At 41.8% G+C, this 24344-nt stretch overlaps 1 protein-coding gene across 3 annotated transcripts in view; it reads left to right on the top strand.

The window, feature by feature from the left end:
• Nucleotides 1-354: 354 nt before the first annotated feature.
• The window catches only part of GCLC (glutamate-cysteine ligase catalytic subunit), a 34904-nt gene continuing 10914 nt past the window's right edge, over nucleotides 355-24344 (top strand). Inside the window, exons 1-8 of one of the 3 annotated variants that reach the window (XM_062489745.1) lie at nucleotides 357-554; nucleotides 14230-14342; nucleotides 15147-15329; nucleotides 17919-18032; nucleotides 18826-18884; nucleotides 18976-19112; nucleotides 23159-23233; nucleotides 24141-24257. In XM_062489745.1, the coding sequence (XP_062345729.1) occupies nucleotides 405-554; nucleotides 14230-14342; nucleotides 15147-15329; nucleotides 17919-18032; nucleotides 18826-18884; nucleotides 18976-19112; nucleotides 23159-23233; nucleotides 24141-24257 (948 nt within the window). In that variant the 5' untranslated portion in view covers nucleotides 357-404. Of the gene's footprint in view, nucleotides 555-14229; nucleotides 14361-15146; nucleotides 15330-17918; nucleotides 18033-18825; nucleotides 18885-18975; nucleotides 19113-23158; nucleotides 23234-24140; nucleotides 24258-24344 lie in introns of those variants that run through there. The other 2 variants (XM_062489746.1, XM_062489747.1) reach the window with 2 other exon arrangements.

Raw genomic sequence — 24344 nt, 5'->3', positions numbered from 1 at the left:
CCGCCGCCATGTCGCCTGGCGCGGGCGAGCGGCGCCTCCTGCCCTGCGTCCGGGGCCGTGGGCCGGGCGTTCGGAGCAGCGGCGCTCACGGTCGCTGCCGGCGACCGGGTTTGCCTGACCCGGGGCCGCTCGCGCGCTCCCTCCCTGCGGCTCCTTCTCGGCTCTCCCAGAGCGCGGCGGGGCCGCCAGGCCGCGCTCAGCCCCGCGCCGGGGGCGGCGCCTGCCGGCGGAAAGTGCTGAGTCACGGCCTGACGCGCGGCCGCCGTCACGTGCGGCGCCGGGCTCGGTCCCGCCGCCGCGGCACCAGCGCACCCGCGGCGCCGAGCGCACCGCGCGCACGGCCGCACCCGCTCCGCTCCGGCTCCGCTCGCTTCTTCGGCCTCCCTCCCTCCCTCCCGGCCGGCATGGGGCTGCTGTCGCAAGGCTCGCCGCTGAGCTGGGAGGAGACGCGGCGGTACGCGGAGCACGTGCGGCGGCACGGCATCCTCCAGTTCCTCCACATCTACCGCGCCCTGCGCGACCGCCACAAGGACGTGCTCAAGTGGGGCGACGAGGTGGGTGAGACCCCTGCGAGCGCGGCCTCCGCCGCCCCCCGTCGCGGGCGCAGGTGCCGTTCCGGCGTGGCGCGGGTCGGGCCGGCCGTGGCCGTGCTGCCCGGAGCGGGCCCTGCCGCTCGGCCGCGGTCGCTCGGCGGGTGGGGACGTTGCGGGCTGCCCGGCGGGGCTTTGTTTACCTGGCGCACACACGCGCGCTCGCCGCATCTCGTTGCGCAGCACGGCTGCCCCGCTCTGAGCCGCGGCTCTGAAACGCTGGAACAACTTTGAGTGTTTCCGCCTGGCACCAGCCGGTTGCCCGGGCAGCCCCTCGGGAGGGGCGGTGATGCTCGGCAGCACCCGCTCCTTCTCCGTAGTTTGTTTATGCTCTCTTGATGAATCTGAGTAAAGCGTGTCTATGCTTTTCGAGTCCGAGGTAGTGCCTGCTCGGACTCGAACTCAGTTTTTGAGAGGAAATTGAAGGAAGCGGGAGCGGGGATGGGCGGGCAGCTCTGCAGTGGCAGCCCTCTCACCGCGCACCGCGTTTCTCCTGTATCCCTGTGTGAAAGGGACCTGCCGAGCCCTGCTTTACCCCAGAGTTTCCTGGGCGTTCGGCAAGTGACAGCCTGCCTTCTCAACAGGGATCAGGATGATCGCTCGGGTAATGACTTGAACTTTGTTACAGGTGCTTAGTGCCCGAGGACCGTAACTTTAGTTACAGGTCTTGGGTGTGTTGCCTTGTAAACCTGCACTCAATTGTGCCACAGCCTGACAGCACTCTGTAAAGGAGCAAAGGCTTTTTCTACTGATCAGTTCCCCAAAAGACAGGGAGCAGCTTCACATGTGCTGCACTAGAAGCTGTCTTTGTCCGTGGTGTTGGTGAGGTCCAGCATTGGTCACTTGGAGGTGTCCTAGATGCAGCTGCAGGGAAGTTGGAAGAGTAGAGTAGGATACAAGCAATGTGAGGACTTGGCCATTACATCTCTGTCTCATGCACCGTTTGCTTTCTGAGCAGCAAAGGCATTTGTGAGAAAACTTTATTCACTAATAGCAGCTGTTCACAGATGCTCCTTGCCAGAGGAGAATGCTGTTCACCATGTTCACAATGTTCTCACCTCGAGAGAACTTGTCTCTTTAAAGTCAGTTCTTCTTTTATTGAAGCCCTTTTATAATTCACGTAATGGCAGGGCAAGCATCAGCATACAGAATCTGCTTCCATGAGTGAGTGGGGGCTTGGCTACTAAAATCTGTTTAATGAAAGTATGTGTAGTCTACACCACAGGGTTTTGCAGCTAGAGTGCTGTGAACTCAGGTTAAATATACTTCTATCTATCAGTGTCTGACATTTGTGTTCCCGCATGTCTGGTATGACTGAAGTTACACTGACAAAAGAGCCTCACAGTCTTCAGTCCAGGAATATAAACAGTCTTCCTGGTGCTCTGAGACTTAGCTTGAGGGTTTTCTCATGAATCTTTAAGAGATAGTACTCATTTTTAAATAGGTCTTCAATTTTAGTTGCCCTTTGCTTGAGAGTGAGATTTCACAAGATAGCTAAGGCTGATCCACTAGCAAGCTGGTTCAGCTTCCCTTCCTGTGTTCCAGGCTCATATTTCTGCTGCCTGCCTTGTGTTGTTACTGGCCAGCTGAGTTCAAAAAGTTAACCTAGCAGACAACTCTTCTTTTATTCAGCTTTTAGAGTGATGGGTTTTCTCAGCAGAGGTTCGGCTCTTTCACAGGAAGACCCAACAAGCTCTGCTTGATGTGAGGAAAGTACCAGGAGTGTGTGGAGGAGAGGGTCAAATACAGCTGGCCCCTGCAGCACCTGCAGCTGATCTCTTGGTAATCATAGATGTATGGTGAGACTGGACTCTGGGAGCTTCGTTGTTCCTTTGGCCTGGGGGCCGTACCTATCAAAGTATTTATGCTCAATAAATAGCGGGGTGTTACGTTAAAGAAGATGACAGTTTTCTTCTACCATGCCCCAGCATGGCAAGAGGCAGGATTTTAAGAGTAATAACATTGCAGACATGGTTTTGATAAGGAGCTGAGAGCTGTGTTAGAAATGTCTATGAACATTCAGAGAAGGTTGGGTAACCTGGTTAATTGTCTATCTCTTCATTTTAGCAAATGCTAATAAACTCAGGTGTGGCATCTTTGTTCTGCTGTTGTTATGCAGTTATATATTTTTATGTAACACAGCATTTAGGAGTGTGTTAATGGACCAGGTCCTTGTAGCCAGTCTGTTCTTGTGCAAACACAAAACCATACCTCAGTCCATAAGTTACTTGAGCTGTGCTATAGATAGACTGATGCAGAGGGCAGTACATTTATTTTCCATTTTTCCTGTCAGGTATCTAGTCAGAAAGTGGCGCCACATTTCTATGCAGCTTAGATGAATCAACTGACTAATTGAACAGTTTTCATAAAAAGTCTTTTTTGCACTTTGACTTTATGTATGAAGTTGTGGCCTGAGGGTGTTTAATTGTTTTAAAAACTTATTGAAGATGGAAATCAAGAATGAAGATGACAGTCTTCATGTTATGGTAGTGATAAAATCAGAATAAACAAAATTACTTTTGTGTTCCAGAGATGTTTCTGTGAGCGTGTTTAGTAAAAAATGTATTTTGTTATTTTTTTAAAGGAATGTTTATGAGAAAAAAACCCAACTTCAGTAGCACTCCTGAGTTTGTCTTTCAGGGCGTATGTGTGCATACTTGAAAGGTAGTTCCCCATCTAGGTGATGTCATTGTGAAAAGGAAATACTGTGTTTGCTTGTGAGCATAGATAGCAGCCTTTGCTTTGCTTTGGTTTTCATTAGGACTCCCACTTCTCAGTGTGTGTTATAAGACTCATTACAGAATTTTGGGGGGTCCCTTGGGGTGCTTGTAACTTCCTAAGGATCCCATTCCCTGGGGTTCCAAGGGTATGAAACTGTAGGCAATCATCATGTACTGTTTCTTGAGTGTCAGGCAGAAGTGCTAAGGCTAAGTGCTAACAGAGCATGGTGGTGGCATCTGCTTTGAAGGGAGCGAGACAGCATCACAGCTTACATTGCAGGGTAGCATTCCCTAGTGCTCCCATCCTCTCCCGAGTAAAGAGCTGGAAAGGTCAAAACTCTGGTTCTGCTGCCTTTTGAAAACTCAGCTCTTTTATTGCTTGCAGTGTTAATAGAGCCAAGAGCTGTTGTCTGTTTTGGGGCAAGTTCTTTTTTAATCAATTTTTTGCAACCATGAAGCTTTTACAATGGTAAAAAACAAAAGCCTACCAAGTATGACTGTAAGAGAGTAATGTTTGCTATAAAAAAATACTTTCTAAAGGTCTCCTTAAACTTACATCTGCAGGTAAAGGTCCCTCTGCCTCTTAATCATCCTTCTACCTCATTTAAAACTGACAGTTGACCTCCCTCTTCATGCTTGACTTCTCCTGACTGTGGAGAATACAAAACAGTGAATTGTCTCATTATCCCTCATCAGACCCCACCTTACTATCATTGTCTTAATGCTCACAAAGTTTGGGCAACAATTACATCTGCTGTTGAGACCTTGTCATGCTAACAAGTACGATCTCCTTATGTTCTCATCTTCCTCTTCCATCCAATAATGTATGCTTTACCTCGGGGCTGCGGAGTTGTGATCATTGTTTGTGGGGTTTTTTTGTTGTTTTTTTGGGGTTTTTTTTGTGCAGCAGAATCAAAAACCTGCAACGTTTCAGTGCTGTGTTTCAGAACTCCAATACAGTTAGCAGATATCATGTGAAACAATTAGTTTGTACAGCTTGGCAGATGCTAGCCTATTTTGCTGCTTCCCAGCTTTTATCCCGAAAAGCTCCCTTCTGTGCCAGTGCATTATTAGTCTCCCTTGCTGCTCAGCACCTCTTGTGTGCTGATTGCATTCCTCTAACTGACGGATGTTGCTTAAATTTCCCATTGGAGCTTAATGTGGACACTAGGATCAGACAAGTGGAATGGGTGACCCTTGGCAAAGCTCACTGCTGCTCTTCTGTGCTGAGCGTGCACACAAGTGTAGAGTCACAGCATTTCACATCGAACTGCATATACATATGTGTTCATATGTGCATGTAATGCTTCTCTTCCATGGTCTGTAAAGACTAGGAGGAGCTGTATTCGGCATAAGAAAATTTTGAGAAAGGTGTGCCAGAAGGAGACCTCAGAAGGAAGGGATTTAGAAAACAAGCGTAGGCGCAAAACATGGCAGTTTGGCTTTAAAGTACATATGAATTAAGTAGGACTCTGACTTTCTCAGCCTTGTTTAGTGAAATTAGACATAATCACCCTTTTGTTGTGGATGAGTCTTGTCCCAGTCAGTATGGGGATCTAGCACTCAGTAAGCATCTTCAGCTTTTTAAAGGTTTTCTTAGTCCAAACTTGAAGTGAAATTTGGAGGCCTTTGAAAAGATTTGATAATGCTATGTATGAGGCAGCACGGATAGTGTACCACTGCATTGCGAGTTGAAGTCTTACTAGTTAGTTCTGGTTTGGTTTTCGTTGTTTGTTTTCTTTTCTTCCTTTTACCTCTTTCTCAGTCCTTTTTAAGCTTTTGATCTTTCTCCTGTACACTCAATTCATTCCCCTCCTTATCCTTTATTTTTTAATTATACCTTATAAATAAGTTAAATAAGAATTAAAATGAACATGTGCCAATCCACACTTCCTCATGCAAGAAGCAAAGCAGCCCTTCTCGGCTATGAGAGGCCAGAGGTTTCTTACCAGAATGTCCCAAAGCTGTTGCTTCTGATTAGAAGATGCATGACTCTCTTGAAAGCTTTCTCTTTTTTCTTCATGAAAGGCTAGGCTGTGAAAAGAGATGAATTTCTTTGCTCTTTAGTGATTCTTTTCAGGGAACTAGCTGTTGCATTAGTGTCTTGTTACAGTTTCTAGCCTGTTACGGTTTTAGTGTTTCTAGAGCAGTAGCAACCTGTAAATGCTGCAGAACTTCAGATGGGAAAATTTTTTGCAGTGTATTAGGGAAATGAAGTTGGGTTCAGATGCACACAGCTTGAGGCTCTAGTTTGCTTGTCTCCCATTTAAAACCAGGAACAAAATCGAGGGCATTTTTTAGCAATGGTGAATCTAGCTCACCAGCTGCATGAAATAAGTACAGGTACTGTCCATAACGTACACAGGAGAAGTTTTTGTCATATCTTTGCTAAAAAGACAGCCAGTGAGGCTTGGTGAGAGACAGATACACGTGCATAAAAATATTCAAAAAGAGATAAGAAAGGACCAGAACTGATGAAGGCTTAGGTTCAGAGAGCATTACGGTATACAGAAAGGTAGTCTTAATTTCTCATTTTACAAGAAACTTGGCTAACCTAATGGACCAGAAGAGCAGATGTCCTTTTAAGATAATTACTTATTTTACAAAGCCTAGATGCCCTGTGGAACAAGATGCCACATGATAGCTTTGAAGCCGAGATAGACATTGTCTTACATGGACAACAAGAACAGACAGTTAATTGTGTTTTCTTTAAACTTTACATGCTGCAAGATGTTTGTCCATCTATCCAAACTTCTTAGATAATTGTATAGTGAGTTGTGGGGTTTCTTGAATTTATCTGGAACTTTCTAACTAGCTTTTTGTTTTATTTCTTATAAATAAAATTGACTTGAAAAAATAGTTGTTGCATTTTCCAGAATGTCAGTAATATATGGTCTTTAAAAAAAAAATTATCCAGGTCATTTTACAGATTCCTCATCAGTGCTATGATGATGTCACATTATCACTTGGTACAAATTGCTGCAGTATACCAGTGTGCAGAAATTGCTTTTTAGAAAGCTTTTCTTGGTAATCTTTTGCCAATATTAAAGCTAACAGTAGCCTGAAGTCTTACAAATTGTTTTGCATTCTTGTCATTTTAAGACAAATGCTTTTAGTCTCCCTGTCCCCCAGTGAAATTCCCCAAACAGAATGCATTTTTAATTTTTTTTTTTTTAATGTGGAAATTCCTCATGATGGCCTCTGCCAAATGTGGCATGTGTGGATGCATCTCAATGGAGCTGTCTTAATCGATGTGCTCACCCGCTGGCCGCTTGGGGGGAAGCAGCACTCGTGAATGATTTCATTATTTGTCACGTGTCTGCTTATTCACCCTTTATCTCTGGGCTTTATTGGCTAAATAAAGGGACTGTGGAATTATTTGTTTACAAATAGACTTAGTGATTCCTTAATATCTCTTATATGGCTACCTGCTCTTTCAAATAGCAGTGTTTCTGGGGCTGGGTCTGAAGGTATGGTGTTAGTGCTTGACAAAGAAATAAAGGAATACACTAATGCACAGAAATAGAACTCTTTACATCTTGACTTGAGCAAGATAGGTGCCCTTGAAGAGTCTTCGTGTTTATTCCTTCCCTGGATACTTTGATTGACTGCTGTGAAACTACTTTTCCTGCCTGGCTTTAATCCTGACATCAGGGAAAACCTAAACTAAATGCTCTAGCTCTCAAAACATGCACAGTGTGCTAATCCCATGATGGCTGATAATTTTGCTTTGTCTCCCTATAGGTTGTAGTACAGCATCAGTGACCTACCCTAGAGCTGTACTGCCAGATGCACTGTGTGTGTCACAGTGCAAGATTCATTGTAGTTTATACTGACGTGCTCTTTGAAAATTTAATTTTGTAATCAGTGAAAACCAGTTTGGAAGTTTTGGGGTTTTCTGTTGTGTGGGATTTTGTTTGGATTTTAACTTAGGGGCTTTTTGTGTATGTGGTTGGTTGGTGTTTTTTAGGGGTTTTTTTTTAGGAGGTTTTTTCCCAAAGCAAGCTGCAGTTGGTCATAAATACTGAACCACCCCCATAGTAAACATTGATATCCTCCTTCCCAATCTCAGATTTTAATAAAAGAAGCTTAATTTTTTAATGTTTTTGATACATACTTTTTTTGTGTATTTTTGATAACAAATTATTCTGCTCACACTGTATTTCCATCTGTGAATATCAAGTTGGATTGGTGTGGTTTTATCATACTTTCTGTTGTAATTCCTGTTTTCCCTCAGGACCTCTTCTTGCTGTGCAGATGCCTTATTTTAGTTAACAGTGTGAGAAAGGGTGAGTCAGAAGGATAAGTGCAAGAATGATTTTATTATTGATGTTGCATATTTGATTGTTCAAATTTTTTATTTTTCTTTCTGATGCAAAAGGCAAATTAGAGACTTGCAGCATTTTGTTTCACAGGTAAATAAATAAAGTTGTCTTTGCTGCAGAAATCTAAAGTGAACGTGATCCTAGTCTTTAATAATATTAGCCTCAGGTGTTACATAGTACAGGAGTCTGTGACACTTTCTGTAATGCACGACCTCTTATTTTTTTAGAATCATGCAAATGGTTATAACGTCTCAATTTTAATTTTCAATAACCCAGCTTTCTGGTTTGCAATGTGTGCAGAAGGTTCTCTAGTCACATTGTGTCATGCACAAAAAAATCTGCAGCCCTGATGTTGTTGCATGGGAGGGGGAACAGGCAAGAGCACTTAGTTGGGGCTGGCTGTGTTGACTGAGATGAGAGCCTCTGCATCCTCTTTGTTTTGTTTATTATAATATTTAATGTGGTGTAGAAGTCTTGATTTTTTCATTATTGTCAGTGTAACTCATGTAAAACATGAGTTGTGTTTTGTTTCTGGGACATGCTTGCTGTAAATTGCTTTTCTTTAGAGCTGGCAATGGTGCTTTTTTAATTGGGTTGCCAATTCCAATCTGCTTGATCGAAATTAAGCATTTTGGGAGTTACATTTTAGTCTTGGTTCTCCTGCTGCAAATTTTTCAAACTATTTCTGTGGCAGAGAACATCCATGATAATCTCATGAGTGTGGAAATGCCTTGCCTCATGCCAGTGCACAGTTTGGCAGCTTGCTGGCTAGAAATGGGGTAACTAGCCTCTTGGCACTTGCAGACTTGTTTTCCTCTGAAATGTGTTCCCTTGAGCATTAGACTTATTGTAAGAGAGTAAAGCTTTCATTAAAGGTGCATTACCAACTGTTTATTTCTGTGGCTTCATGCTTTATCACAGCAGTGGTGAGAATATAACTGCATCAAAAATCCCCACCTTGGATATTATGTTCCATCAGAATCCATCTGATCCATCAGAAGTATTTGTACCTATAGAAAATAATCTGCTTTTTCCATCGAAAGCTGAAAACTTGTGGCAGAGGTTCTTTAATGAACTGTGAGATTATTAAAACTTTGTTCTCCTCTAGACTGTTATTTAATAAGAATGGTATTTTAATGATGCATTAACTGATGAGTAAACATCTGGAAGAACTACTTTTTTTTTCTAAAAGTAGGCTTAATTACTAGTGAAAAGGGTATTCTAATGCATACTTATGTGAAGCAAACTACATGAAAATACTTAAATGTTGGTAGTGGCTTTTGTTAACAATAAACAATACCCATGAGACCTCACTGGATGTTCAGGAAAAATTTTCAATTTCCCTTAAAGCTCCAGGCCTGAAGGAATGTGGAGACTGCTAACAATTGTTCCAGGTATGTGTGGCAATAGCTGTCCAGTGGGAGGAGAAAGAAGCTGTCATTAAGATTGTCCTTGAGAAGCAGAGTGGTCTATGAGTCATCAGGTTTATTTAGAATCACAGAATGGTTTGTGTTGTAAGGGACCTTTGGAGATCATCTTGTCAAACTTCATGCCCTGGGCAAGGACACCATCCAGTTACACCAGGTTGCTCAAAGACCCATCCAAACTGGCCTTGATCACTTCCAGGGAGGGGACATCCACATCTGAGATGGATGGTCAGGAGTGTGGTACAAGGCTGGCACCTTACTTCTGAGCTTACTAAGGTCCAGACTGTGCTTAGCAGTATTTTCATAGGCAGAAGTACCTCATGGCAAATACTTTGAATGTTGAAAGGATTTTAGCATTTAACACTACAGCAAGAAGATTTACTCTCATCTATTAGATAGGTTTTGTTCCCTGTGTAGTTAGCATGATGGCATTAAATTGAGTATGAAGGGTGGGTTTTATATTGGGAAGCAGACCACTACCAAGGCAAGTATTTGGATGATGATATGTTGCTGTCCAGGCATTAGAAAGATAAATTACTTGTCGATAGAATTGTGTTAAGATTTAGGGCTTAACATGCTTCAGTGATCTTAGGACTGGGGGTAGAGGTTAGCAACGCTTGAGGAGAAGGCTATACTACTGATAGAGGGCACAAAGGACACAGAATTTACAGGCCACAAGGACGTTTGGCAAAACTCCCAAGATAAGTGAGAAGCTAACAAAGCCAACTCAGCAACTGCACGGAGATCAGTTCCAGCTGGGTAAAAGGTAATTCCAGCAGGGAGAGATTCCCACCACCATGGTCTGCTGACTCAGGAAACCCACCAACTCAAGAGAAGTACTGAGCATGCAGACTACTTGAAGCAAGCAAATAATTTAACCAACAGAAGGTAGAATTATTAAGAGAACTATGTAACTTGTAGTCAGTGAACTTGGATTTCTTTGCTAAAATGTATAAATTATATAAAGCTTTGATGATAGGGGAGCTAGCAGCCTTTTGCAGTTTATCACCTAGCTCCTTGCTTTGCACAAATTAGAATAGAGAAAAGTTCTGCCTTAAGTTGAAACAGGGGTGTTTCAGATCAGACATTAGAAAAAAAAATTCACCATTAGAGTGGTCAGGCACTGGGATGGATTACCCAGGGAGGTGATCAAGTCATCATCCTGAGAGATGTTGAAGAGGTATCTAGATCTTGCTCTGTGATACGGTTTAGTGATTTAGGGCTTACAGTGGCAGTGATGGTTTGACTTGCTGGACTAAGTTGGACTTGCTGATCCTTAAGGTCTCTTCCAACCTTGAAAATTCTGTGATTAAATAGAATTACCTCGTCTTTATCTGTACATTGGCACTGCGCACTGGGCAACAAGCCCACATTTGGGACAACAGCATGGCATAGGTGGTAACTTGGGTCCTCCTTGTTTCTTAGAATGTCTGCTAACAAGTTGTTTCTGATAAACCTTCATTTTTAAGAAGCATTCTTTATGCAGAAATAATATGTGTAATTATGGTCAAATAACTCAGGCATTCAAACAATTTCAGACATGCTTACCCATTTCCAGAGAACTGTCATCTTTCATTTTGCTTTCAGATAAGTCCAGCACAACTGTGTGACTTAATGAATGAAGAGTGGTTGTGGTTCTCCGCAGTTGAGAGGCTTCAAGGTCTCACTTGTATTTACAGAGGTGATATCAAAGAATTCTCAAAAGCCTGAAATTTTCTTGGTAGCCAACTGTGAGAAAAGATTGTAGTGAGTGCAGTAGCACCATTCTGGGTGCTAGCAAGCTAATGGAGCATAGTGCTTCTTAAGATGATTTGGCAATGGAGTGGAGCAGAGCTGGCCTGGAAGTACTCTGTAGATGCAGTTACATTGCAGGCCAGTAATTAAGAGGAAGGAAGCTTCTAAAGGCCAGTTTTTGCTTGTGTTGGCTTGTAAGTAGTTCTGATACTCCGAGTATTTGCTTTAACTAAAATTGTGTTTGCTTTTTTAATGCATTTAACTGTGAACAATAATTTGTTTTAGGCTTGCTCTGTGTCAGAACAGGGCAGGGGTTGGACTTTCAGCTTTCACTTTGCAACCTTGCTGGCCAAACTCTTGTTCCTTTGCCTGGTAAGGTACCACAGAGCTTCAGTGAGCCAGGCAGACTGGGGTGGTCAGAGAGATTCATCCACTGAGGCTGTGCAGAGCAGTCTGTCTGCAGGGAGGAGCTGGGATGCCACCTCTTGTCCTCAGCAGCCTGGCAGCATTTGCCAGCCAGAAGACAGAGGTGTGTAGGGTTTGCTGCACAATGAGAGCTCTGACTGGAAACTTGTGTCCAAAGTGGCCATGACAGGGTGCATTGTCCTCACTGGCTCTAAGCAAGGCTGCTGCTCAGCCATCTGCATCAGTAGTTTGATCTGATGTGTATTTTGCTTCTTGCTAAGGAACCTAGTTAAAATTATCAAGAAAAGTGATCTCCAAAGAGTGCAGCAAAATAATGAATTATGGATGTTGGGTGAAGCCCCTCATATTTGACCTTTGGACTGGAATCTCTGCCAGGCATGCTGATTCTCTCAGCTTGGTTGTGTTTCTCTAGACTTTGTTGTGGATAAAAAACATGTGAGAAGTCTGTGAATGATGACCTGAAGTTGAATGTAAAAATGTGTGAACTCTGAATTTGTTTCTTTGTAGCTGTAGGCTAAATCTTTTGATGAGTCTAAATTGCATTCTTTAAGGATGCCCCTTCAGTCAGTCTCTGTTGTTAAGATACTCTGTGGGTTACTTGGAACTGTTGGCAGCTGTCTGAAGGTTTTTATTTTCTCATTAAAATTAATGGCAGATCATCTCTGTGTTAACACAGCTTTGAAGATTTAGTCAGTGTTTCTGGAGGCAAAAGTAATAGTGTTTCTAAAGCTAGATGTATAAATGTAATATATTCACTACTTGAAATATGAAACACTTTAATTTCTTTGGGTTTACCTTCTTGACTTAAGTGTTTTTTACATGTTGGTTTGTTGTTTTTTTTTTAAACTTGCAATTTGATTTATAGAGAAATACAGTGCTCTTCCCACCAGCTCATTACAGCTGCATTTTGAGAGGGATTTCTAGGACAGGAGGCTAATCACAGTAACATACTCTTGTAAAGGTGGACAAGTGTTCAACTTTGTGTCTCTGGACAGCAGCTGCAGTTCCTATGCTCTCCCTTCTACCCACTCCCACAGGAAATGTGGCGAGCTTGATGCCCATTCTGTGTCCATCTGAATGACTAACACCTGTGGACTCTACCCCCTCTAGATTAGGCCAGCTCCTAGTGAGAATGATACTTTTACAAAGCAGGAATTGATGTTGAACATAGTAGGAAACTGGAAGTCCCTTTTTCTTTCCAGTATTCAAGGTCAAGTGACACTGGAAAGGCTGATGCTGGGCAATGATTTAATCAGTGCTCAACTATGTTCTGTTTGACTATAGTCTGTAGTTATCTCAAGTTGATTATTGTGGCATCATACACACAATTGACAAAGTATACCATGCAAGAAAGTAGAAATTAGAAATTATTTTTTCTCTAGGAGATAAAAATTTGATCATAGAAAACATAGAGGAAATGTGTGTAATTGCTGGATGAGTCCCTCCAGAGTTTGTCTCTGATGAGATTCTGTAGAATTACAAACACTCTTGGATAATACTGCTTGTGGTTTAATCACATAACCCAACCAAGGATTATATTTTTTGTCACAGCAGTGACAAAATAACTCTTCCATGGACAGTGAAGCAGCCAAAGAACATGAAGGCCAGAAATCTACTTACAGTATGCTGTAAAACACATCACAAATTCCCTGTCTTTTGGCAAGCTATTTTCCTATTTTCATTGGACTTAACTGCAAAATAGAAATTGCCATGAGTTGGTGAACCTGAACTCCTGGGACTGGAGCAGTCACGTTTGTTAAATACAGAGGGATGTGGCTCTAGACAATGTTGGAAAATGAAATTGAGGAGCACAGTGCACCTCTGACAGTTCTAGCTGTGAAAATGCAATCTGAATTTTTAACTATAAATTGATGCTTGAATTAGATTGTTTTTGGAAGTCTTGAAGGCAGTGGTTCGAGAGCCTCCAGCAGAAGGCACTGCCTGTTACCACTGGTCCAGCTGGGGTTTGAAAGGCAGTACCCTGGTAATGCATTTCCATGTGTGACTTATATTTTTGCATGGTAGGCAACACATCGGGGGCTGGTTTGTCTTATACAGTTCCCAGAACATTGCTAAATATCCTCTGACCTAGAGGTGTTGACAAATGGAGTGTAAGTATTGAAGGGCTACAAGGTCCAAGCAGCTGTTAGGTTGCTGTGCTTGGTAGCATTCTAAAAGTCTTTACAGGAGCTTTGACAGCAAGTGTGCATGGAGATCAGGGAGTTTGAGATGAGGGTGTTCCAGGTTTGGCTTCTTTCAGATAATGTCTATTAGAGGAACATACTCTGTAGTGCTGGTATGCAGCGGTGCTGTCACAAGTGGCTTGTTGCATCTAGTGTGGGTTGCAGCTTGGTGCAGGGACAGGGGAGAGCTCTGGGGATAAGGTACACTGCTGGGCATGAGGAGAAGAAAATGTGGCAGCAAAGCTTAATCAAGCAGGGGTGAGAACTACTGTACTAAGAGCTGGAGTGTTGTAATGACAGGACTGATGCTGTCACCAACAGTTGTGGGCTTTCTGTGGTGTAAATAAGACATAGTGCTAGTCTTTAATAGCTTCAACAAGTGATGGGTGTAAATGGATATCTTGTAGAATAGCTTTTGGGGTTTTTTTTTGTTTGTTTGTTTGTTTGGGTTTTTTGTCAGCAGCAGAGATTGTAACTGATGGGATAACAGTAAAATGTTTGTAGGTCACGTATTTTGCATGGGGTTTTAATTCTTTCTTGTGTAGAAAAAACATGGAGGCAAGTACAAATTCAGGATTTTTTTGGTGAAGTGTCTCCAATTAGAAATGGAGGGAAAGGAATTTCAAGTCTTTAGTCAAGATAAAATAAGCCTGCAGCTGTCTTTGCCACTATTGCTTACTGCATTCATAGTAATATTTTTGAACCTTTGTAAAATTCAGTGTAACAATTTTTTTCACTTGATGCTTAAAATTGCATGCCAATGTGTCTGTGTCTGAACAAAACCTTACTGTTTAATTGTTTGTTTTGTTTTTATTGCTTGCAAGGTGGAATATATGTTGGTGAAATTTGACCATGAAAACAAGAAAGTGTGTTTGGCACTCCGTGGTGAAGAAGTTCTTCAAACGCTGCAAGACAAGGGGGAGAAGGTAAACCCCAAGTGAGTAGCTGTTTTCAGGTTTGGTTTTTTTTATCTTCCACTTATGATACAGTTTTGTTATTCTGGCCTAGCATTCGAGTCTTCTATTGATAAAACTGTAAACCACAGATACTGATGTTTTCAGATAACCTGGGGTTCAGGAAGTGAAAGATATTGAGCACACATGCAGGCAATCCATGAACTTTTTGCATTATGCTTTGAAATAAAGGATCACGTAATGGTGAGCTCACAGATGTTGCAATGTGGGTGCTTGTTTTGTCTTGCTCTGATTTTGTGTCTGTGTGTATGCAGTACTCCATGTCCCATAAAAGTACATGTGCATGTGTACTTGCTCCTGTATCTCTTGACTAGAGGAGCAAGTGGGGGCTGTGTAGGGGAAGCCTGTTATCAGGAGAAGCATTCTTCCATTTTTGGAAGAACTGGAAGTATAGATGCAAGAATGACAGGGAAGTTTTTCCCTGTCCTGTCCTGTGGAAAAGCAGCAGTGATCTGTATTTTCTGGTTCTGGTTAAAACCCTAAGAAACAAAGCCTGAGACAGATGCCAAGGGTGACTGCAATTTGGTGTAGGCAAATGCTGCTTATTATGCTACACAGCAGCACTCTTACTGCAAAACTGCACCTTGATTTCTTTTCAGCACTTCCTTATGGTGAGGTGCATTGGAAGGTATGTTGTATTCCTCTGTCAAATATTCAAATATAGGAGATTTTTCTTGCAAGTGATATTAGTTTCTGAAATTCTCACAAATAATTGATCTTTTTTGAAGTTGCAGAAACGTTTAAATGTGACTCTTCTTTTATTTTAGTCACCCAACACTCTGGAGACCAGAATATGGAAGTTACATGATTGAAGGAACACCTGGACAGCCATATGGGGGAACCATGTCTGAATTCAACACTGTGCAAGACAACATGAGGAAAAGACGGCAAGAGGCTGCTTCTGTACTCAAAGAAAATGAGGCTGTTTGCACAGTGACATCATTTCCAAGGTGAGATGGTTGTTGATGTGTAATGCCATGTTTCCCGTTCCTTACATACTTTTTCTCCTTATTGCGTATAGCTGAATCATTCAGCAAAATAGAGAAAAATATTATTTGACTAAAGTACTTTGGCTTGATGCTCCAGTCACGTTTCCTAAAAGTTTTCTTGCAACGAGACAAGCAAATAAGCATCTTTTACATTTTTAGGTTGCTTCTAACCTGTGATGTTTTTTTATTAGGAGAGAATGCTGACTATTTGCAACATAAATTGTTAAGTATAGAGTAGTCTACCACCTTGAGTTGATACATAAAATTATATAGAAAAGGTTTCTCTTTACCTTTTTTGCAAACTGTGATGTTTATAAGCAGCACTTTTTCAACACATGGCTAACCTGATCTATTTTTAATACTACCTTTTCCCTAAAGTACATGCAAGCTTCTCTTAGTTTGGGGCACCTGAACTTAGTACTTCCGTTACACAATATTCTACTTACTGAATCTAGAAAGGAGAGCATCTCTCCTGGGTTAAAAATACCCTTACAAAGGATAGATTTCATCCGTTTATTGTTGTAAAGGAATTCTTGAAGAAATTAAATTTAGGATTAACTTCATTATCTAGGAGAAACTGTATTTTGTGACATTCTTTTGAAACATAATTCTAGGCAGAGATTTATTGCATTTATTGTAACTAGCCTGATCAGCAAAGTGAATGAAGATAGTTGTGCTTATGAGTGTAAAAAAGTTGCTCTGCAGCAGAAGAGTCGTGGCTGGCCTTACTGGCTAGTTTTCTTTTCTAATACAGAATCCAACAGCTCAAAATTCTTGCTGAGAGGAGGAACAATACAAAATATGCCTTAGCAGCAGTGGTGCCAAAATATCTGCATAATGCCCCATGAATGCTCTATTAAGAATACTCTGTTGGCAAAATTTACTTTCACCTTGTTAGAGTTATACTAGATGTAATAAGAGTTTATTTAAAATCCAGTGGTTAAGTAGTTGTCAGTGTATTAGAGAATTGTGTTTTTTTCCCCTGCAACCTTACCAGGTACATTTTGTCATTTAATAAATTTTACATACAAACGTCTTGGACCCTGTCTTGCAGGGAATAAAGGGAGAAAAGTTCTTCATCCCTTTGTCGATACAGATAAATACTTTTTACATCACTGTAGGAGCAGTACATTGGACTTTAGTGAAAGCCAGTAAATAATAAAATATAGTTTGTTTATGACTTACAGGTCATTCCAAACATACTTTAATCCCTCAGAGATTGCTCTCCCTAGGCTAGCCTAATTTAGTTTATTTTTTCTGACTTGTGCTATCTTGCCATTCAAGTCCTTGTTGGTTTGACTGGAGTCTTGCCAACATATAATTCTGAGGTTTTATGGGGTTGAAGTTTTTTGCCACATTTTCTCTACAGTAACATGTGCATATGCCTGTGTGCATCTGGGCATGTACACGTATATATAATAACATCTTTGCATTCTAAAAGACAAAAAACCTTTTTTAGACTGCTGACAGAAGAAAGGTAAAGAAGTAAGCTTATTCAAAATAAAATAATTCAGTTAAAAGTGAACTATTTGAAAATGCTTAAATATTGAAAAATTCTAGCATAATACTAAATGAGTGTCCCTAGTTCCTAAGTTTGTGAGCCCTCACTGCTTGACCAGAAAGTTGTTTTATTTCTTGAGGACTGGAGGGATGCAGTTTCCAGTGTAGCACTTGGGTAAGTGATGAAGCTGGCTTTGCAAGTTGTAGGACAACTTACTAAAACCAGGAAGAAGAAACAATATTGAACATAAATAATATTCTCGGAAGTGTGAGTGTTTCCTGATCTTTGAATAGTTTGTTTGTAATTTTATCAGCTTTTTTTAACCATCCAAAATACTAGAGCTTTTCAACAGAATCTTTGCCTTTTTGACTGTGCAACATGGAGAAACTAATCTGCTATTTTATCTCAGCCTTGTCAAATGTTCCTTTGTCTCAGCTGTACTGAGAGCTTATTCTTGGTTCAGGTGACTCTGAAACTTAAAATGGAGTTTCCCAAATGGGAGGGGTGTATTCTGGTTAGCTTGCTTATCTCTCAGCACTTTACACCTAATAGCTGCAATTTTTCTTCACTTAAGACATTCATCTCATAGGGGTTTTTCAGAGTTCTAGAAATGTTATAAGACTTACAATATGTGTACCACTTGAAACTACGTCTTAATTCTTATAGAGTGGGTTAAGCATATATTTTAAAAGGGGTAGATTGTTAAGAGTAGGTCTGGATAAATTACTTTGGCAGTCAACCTTCATCCTCGAGATAAACTTTGAAGCAAGAAATGCAGCTGTGTGTCAGTATTAATAACAGGCACTAACACGCTAAAATGTGTGTGTACCCCACATAGTACTGAAGTTTCCTGCTTCAGCCACTGCGAATGTCCATGTTTGCTATCTAATGATAGACTAGTGGGTTTCTTTTAAAACAAAGGCTGTGTTAACTACTGTGGAAGGTGGTGGTTGACTGGCTGTCTACTAGAATCCTAATCTTTGATCATTTCACCATTCTAAAATCACAGTCTGTTTTCACTGCAGCTTGTATCTCGTTGTGTTACATAGGTTAGGCTGTCCTGGGTTTACACTGCCGGATTATAAGCCAACACCAGTAGAAGAAGGAGCTTCAAAATCTCTCTTTTTTCCAGATGAAGCCATCAATAAACATCCTAGATTTAGGTAAGAGTATTTGGGAAATCTGAGAAGTTGAACATTTTGTCTCGACCTAAATATCACAGACATATCTCCAAATTCTTTACTGGAATGGAGGGCACTGTAGCTGGTTGCTGCAGATTTCACAAGGACTCGTACAGAAATGGTTGTCATGACACGTATTTTCTTTTCAAAGCGTCTTAAGAAAATTAATTGTTAAGTTAAAGGAACTTTATATAATAGTCCACAGTGTTGTGGGGCAAAAAGCGTTGATTTTTCTACTGCAAAATTGTTTCCGGTTTGAAATCCTGTGCCTAAATGATTCCATCACAGTTAATCTGGCTCTCACTTAGGTATGTCACAGTGGCATCTCAGTACTCAGTACCTTGTCCTAGTGACTCTGAAATGGGTGACGTACTTTTCACTGTAAAGTGAGACTTTGGACAACTAAACATTCTGTTTAAAAACTAAGCATACCTTTTAACTTGGCCTTGTATTCTTCAGGTCTTTGGCCTTTTATTTCTGTCTCTTTTATCAGTACTATACTGTGTTGATGCAGTATACAGTACAGTATATTACATATAATACAGTACTGTGGAGTCCATCACAATAAGACTGACTTTACTGAAGAAAAATTCATTGTTGTATCTTTTATGGTCTATATTAAAACTAGGAAAAGAATTATACTGAAGGAGATTGCTCAAAATAAATAGGAAGTTGGTGTCCTGAAACCCTAAAAATTATTGAGAAAGTAGCTGCAAAAATATTTGTATAAAGAGAAAATTTAATATGATTCAAAAAAGTTTTTCTTTTGTTGTAGTACACTGACCAGAAACATTCGACACAGAAGGGGAGAGAAGGTTGTGATAAATGTACCAAGTGAGTAAATCCAGTCTTATCTTTGTTCTTTTTCAATAGAAGTGTTTAGTCTCATGCTCTGAGTTACTGAGTGCCTGTATTTTCCACACAGTATTTAAAGATAGGAACACGCCATCACCTTTCATTGAAACATTTCCTAATGATGATGGAGAAGCAGCAAAGGCAGCCAAGCCAGACTACATATATATGGATGCTATGGGTTTTGGAATGGGAAACTGTTGTCTCCAGGTAAAGTGCATCTGCTTTCAAGATGTTACTGCACGTTGTCTTTTCTAAACACTTCCCTTTTCAAGACTTGTCCTGTGTCTACTTTCACTTTCTTCAATGGATGCATTGCACATTGGTGTGGCAAAAGGGGAGATAAAAGAATAAGTGGTATGTCTAGTATTCTAGTCTTAAAATCCAAGTATATTGGGGTTTTGTGGGCAGGTTTTGCTAGCAGGGGGGCTGGAGGGGTGGCTGCTGTGAGAAGTTTCCTTCCTTAAGAAGGAAGTTTCTCAAATGTCCAATAGAGCCAATGTCAGCTGGCTCCAAGACATACCCACCACTGGCCAAGGCTGAGCCCACCAGTGACAGAGTTAGCACCTCTGAGGTGCATACAATAAGAAGCAGCGGCACTCCAGGTGAAGATAGGAATGAGAATATGTAACAGCTTTGCAGACACCAAGGTCAATGAAGAAGCAGGGGGAGGTGTTCAAGGTGACAGAGCTGAGATTCCCATGGAGCCTGCAGTGAAGACCATGGTGAGGCAGGAGGCTGGCATTGCAGCAGAGATCCACCTGCAGCTGCTGGAGGATCCCACACCAAAACAGGTGGATGTGTGAAGGAAGCAGGACCTGCTACCCCATGCAGTACCCATGCTGGAACACTCAGTTCCTGAAAGATTGAACCCTGTGGAAGGGACCCACACTGGAGCAGTTAATTAAGTGTAATCCATGAGAAGGGCTGCTGTGGTTTAAACCCAGACAGCAAATAAGTACCATGCCATTGTTCCCTCACACACACGTATACCCCTTTGCTTCCACTGGGATGAGGAGGCAAGTCAGAAAAAGATGAGACTTGTGGATTGAGATAAAAATAGCTTAATAATTGAAATAAAATGAAATATAATAATGATAATGAAAATTAGAGAGAGGGGAATAAAACTCTAAAAGAAAGTGGTGCTCAGCAGTACAGTTGCTCACAACCTGCTTACAAATGCTCAGCCTGTCCCCAAGCAGCAATTGGCCTCTCCCAACCAACTCCCCCAGTTTATGTACTGAGCATGATGCCCTATGGTATGGGATATCCCTTTTGCCAGTTCTGGTCCCAGCTGTGCTCACTCCTGGCTTCTTGTGCACCTGCTCACTGGCAGAGCATGAGAAACTGAGAAGTCCTTAATTTAGAGTAAGCCCTGCTCAGCAAGAACTAAAACATCAGTGTGTTATCAACATTGTTCCCACACTGAATCCAAAACACTGAAGCCCAGCCACTAGGAACAGAATTAATTATCCCAGCTGATGCCAGGACAAAGACTCATGTTGGAGCAGTGAACATGTTCATTGGAGGACTGTCCCAGGGCAGGGATCCCACACTGAAAGCAAGAGTGTGAGGAGTCCTCCCCTGAGACGGAAGGAGCAGCAGAGACAGTGTGTGATGAACCAACCACAGCTCTCATTCCTCATTCTCCTTGCACTGCTGGGAGGGGAGGAAGTAGAGAATTTGAGAGTGAAGTGGATTTTAAGATTTAATTTTTATTTTTTATTATTCTACTCTGATTTGACTTGTAATAAATTCAGTTAATTTCCCCAAGTTAGGCCTGTTTTGCCTGTGACAGTAATTGGTGAGTCATCTCCACTGCACCAAGATGGGTCAGTGTTGATCTTCTGGAGGGTAGGAAGGCTCTGCAGAGGGGCCTGGACAGGTTGGATCAATGGGACAAGGCCATTTGTGTGTGGTTCTACTGAACCAGATGAAGTGCTGGGTCCTGCGCTTTGGCTGCCACAAGCCATGCAGAGCTGCAGGCTGAGGACAGCGTGTGGAAAGCTGCCTGGTGGAAAAGGACCCTGAGGTCCTGGTTTACAGTTGGCTGAACATGACCAGTGTGTGCCCAGGTGGCCAAGAAGGCCAGTGGCATCCTGGCCTGGATCAGCAATAGTGTGGCCAGCAGGAGCAGGGCAGGGATTGTCCCCCTGTACTCAGCACTGCTGAGGCCACACCTCGAGTGCTGGGTCCAGTTCTGGCCCCTCACTGTGTGAAAAACACTGAGGGGCTGGAGAGAGTCCAGGGAAGGGCAATGGAGCTGGGGAAGGGTCTGGAGCACAGATCCTGTGAGGAGCAGCTGAGGGAGCTGGGGGTGTTCAGCCTGGAGAGAAGGAGGCTCAGGGGAGACCTTGCTGTTCTCTACAACCACATGAAAGGAGGCTGTAAAAAGGTGGGGGTTGGCGGCTTCTCTCGGGCAACCAGCCCCAGGACAAGAGGAAATGGGCTCAGGCTGCCAAGGGAGGTTCAGGTTGGACATCAGGAAAAAATTCTTCACAGAAGGGGTGATCCGATGTTGGAATTAACTGCCCAGGGAGGTGGTAGAGTCGCTGTACCTGGAGGTGTTTAAGGAAATACTGGATGTGCACTTAGTGCCATGGTCCAGTTGACAAGGTGATGTTCAGTCCTAGGCTGGACTCAGTGATCACAGAGGTCTTTTCCAACCTAATTGTTTCTGTGATCTCTCCCTGACCTTACCTTGATCCTTGAGCCGTCTGTTACATTTTATCTTCCCTGTCCAGCAAAAGAGGGGAGTGTTTAAGTGGCTTTGATAGATATCTGGCATCCAGCCAGGGTCAATCCAATACACCAATATTTGCTTGCATTATGTTTTTTTCTGCTAATATTCAAATGTGATTGGATGACTTGCTGAGAGGGCTTCTTGAACTGGTCAAACCGCATTTGATCAAGCACCTGTTCCTGAAACTCCAGCACTCTTGAGAGTGTGAAAGGTCATCCTCTGCTCTGGCTATCTTTTAGGTATGACCAAAGAACACTTGAAGGATAGACACAGAAGGAATATTTTCTCCACAGCACAACTGTTTTCTAATTTGGGGTGTTTTAATGAAAAATGAATTAATATTTTAAAAGACAAAACAAACATAAACATCCCATATTTCCCCTATACCACCATCATCAACACCCCCCAAAAAATCCATCACTGAGGTACCAGCAAACTCAGGAGTTTTGGAAGGATTCGTTGGTTGGGGTCTTTTTTAAAGTCTTTCTTAAGGTGCAGTTTGGTCTAGTGGCAAGCTGAGAAGAATATTTGTGTTTTGTGCGATAGTCTAATTACTATCCTTGGAAGAGGAAAGCCTGTGTACAACTGGAATTTTTCAGGACAGCAAGCAGAGATGTTGATTTAGAACTGAAGCCTGTTGTATAATGTGATAGTGGTACAGGGGTACGTTCCCGTCTAAGTTTTCCTCTGATCTGTGAATACATAAACTGCTATAAGACAAAGGGAGTTTTGAGACTGATCACTCTGTGCAGATTTTAAATTCATAAAGTGTTGGTTTGCGAAGTCTAGAGGGTAAGGTCTGCTACTAGAAATGTGTCTTCTGTTTGATGCTGCTGTGAGTAAATTTCACAAACATATTCCAAAGGAGTTGCCTATTCCAGTGGCCTATCTGTGGTAGGGCTTTCAAAGCATTAATGCCTTCTGCAAATATTTATTTTCTACTTTTTTTGCTGGGTTCTGGCCTCTAATATAGAAAAAGTGGAACTTTTTTTTAAAATGAGAGTTAGAACTGTCACACAGATATTCTTTATTTCCACACAGTTTTTAAGGATCAAAGGCATCTTGAAATGTTCTTTAAAACAGGATTAGCGTCACATAAAACAAATGTGCAGTCTACAATAGAGTCTGACTGTTGTTCTAAGTAAATAGGTTCCTGGCTTACTTCCTGAAGGTGCATTACTCACCCACATGTGTATTCTAGATGTTAACTCAGTTTTCTTTGATTCTGGCAAGTGTTTATATATTCAGCCTCACCATAGAAGTATTGTGGTCTGAAATCTTTTAATGAGCATGGAAATTGCGTGGAAAGAAGCTTGTAATATCAGTGCTACTAATAGATGGGGCAGAAATATGTCCAAGACTTAGGGGCAAAACCCCCACAAAAAAAGCCCCACAAAATACCCTAAAATTTTTAGTGTATCAATAATTTTGTTTAAATACTTGATTTTAAATTTTAAAAGACTGTGCTTGTATGATTATAGAAATTTGATAACAGCTATACATCTTCCAACAGGTGACATTTCAGGCTTGCAGCATTTCCGAAGCAAGGTATCTCTATGATCAGCTAGCTACAATTTGTCCCATTGTGGTAAGTAGTAGACATCTATCTGACAGATGAACTCTTCCTTAGTGGCAAAAAACACTATATAGTAAAGAAATAATACCCAGATTGCAAGCTCATAAATTGGGCACTCTGGGAGAAGGTTCTTTCTAGGTTGCCACATTAGTCATGTAAACTATTTAATGTGCAAATGACACCACAAAACAGATGATATCTGTTCCTTCTTGGCCCTTGTGTCTGTTTTTTCCGCTCTGCTCTCATTCCCACATGCATGATACTCTTGTTGAATAGTTTTAGATATAGATTTGGGCAGTTTTTCATGAAAACAAGGCAAGCTTGCTCCTTAAAACAATTTTTAATTTTTCAGCTGGTCTTGAAAATTCTCTGGTGTTACAGAGAGAGGGTTTCAGCTTAAGTTGTTTAAATGTGTCCCTTTTATAAGCATGTTGTCATAAACAACTGTTTATAACAAGAGTTATGAAAATAAGGTATCTGTCTTGTCTGAAGATGAGTAGATCCTGCCCTGAGTGAGGTATCTTCCAGCTGTGTTACTAATGTGCTTGACCAAACAAAAATAAGCCAAATAAAATGCTTGCCATGTGAACTTTTGAAGTGAGCGAGCAGAATACTTGCTGATTTGTCTCAGAAGTGCTTCTGCCACTGTCATTTTGGTGTTCCTTAAATGCTGATCTGTAGAGGCAAAGTATTTGGAGCATTTGGAGATTCAGATGCCACTTCAGTAATGCTAACCCTTGACCCAAATGCTTTTTGGAGACAGCAGTTGAGATATTTCTGGTTATATGGACTTTGGCAGTGCATTAAACTGAAGCATATATACTTCAGTTCCTTCTGGATCTCTATCCACTGGGATTGTATTTTGCTTTTGGTTCCTTGGCCTTGGCCTCTGTTTTGATAGCAGGCTGTTTAATTTTAGATGGCGTTGAGTGCTGCATCTCCATTCTACAGAGGCTACGTGTCTGACATTGACTGTCGCTGGGGAGTGATCTCTGCTTCCGTGGATGATCGAACACGGGAGGAGAGAGGCCTAGAGGTAGGTCACGTTGTGTAGTAGCTGTCTGGGCTTTTTCGGGCAAAAAAAAGGTTAAATTTCCTTTAGTATCAAATTCTGCATTAGAAT

The sequence above is a fragment of the Cinclus cinclus genome, chromosome 3 (assembly GCF_963662255.1).
Source record: "Cinclus cinclus chromosome 3, bCinCin1.1, whole genome shotgun sequence".
NCBI classification, from domain to species: Eukaryota; Metazoa; Chordata; class Aves; order Passeriformes; family Cinclidae; genus Cinclus; species Cinclus cinclus.
The sequence above is the reverse complement of the archived record's forward strand: the minus strand, read 5'-3'. Positions and strand labels throughout refer to the sequence as shown.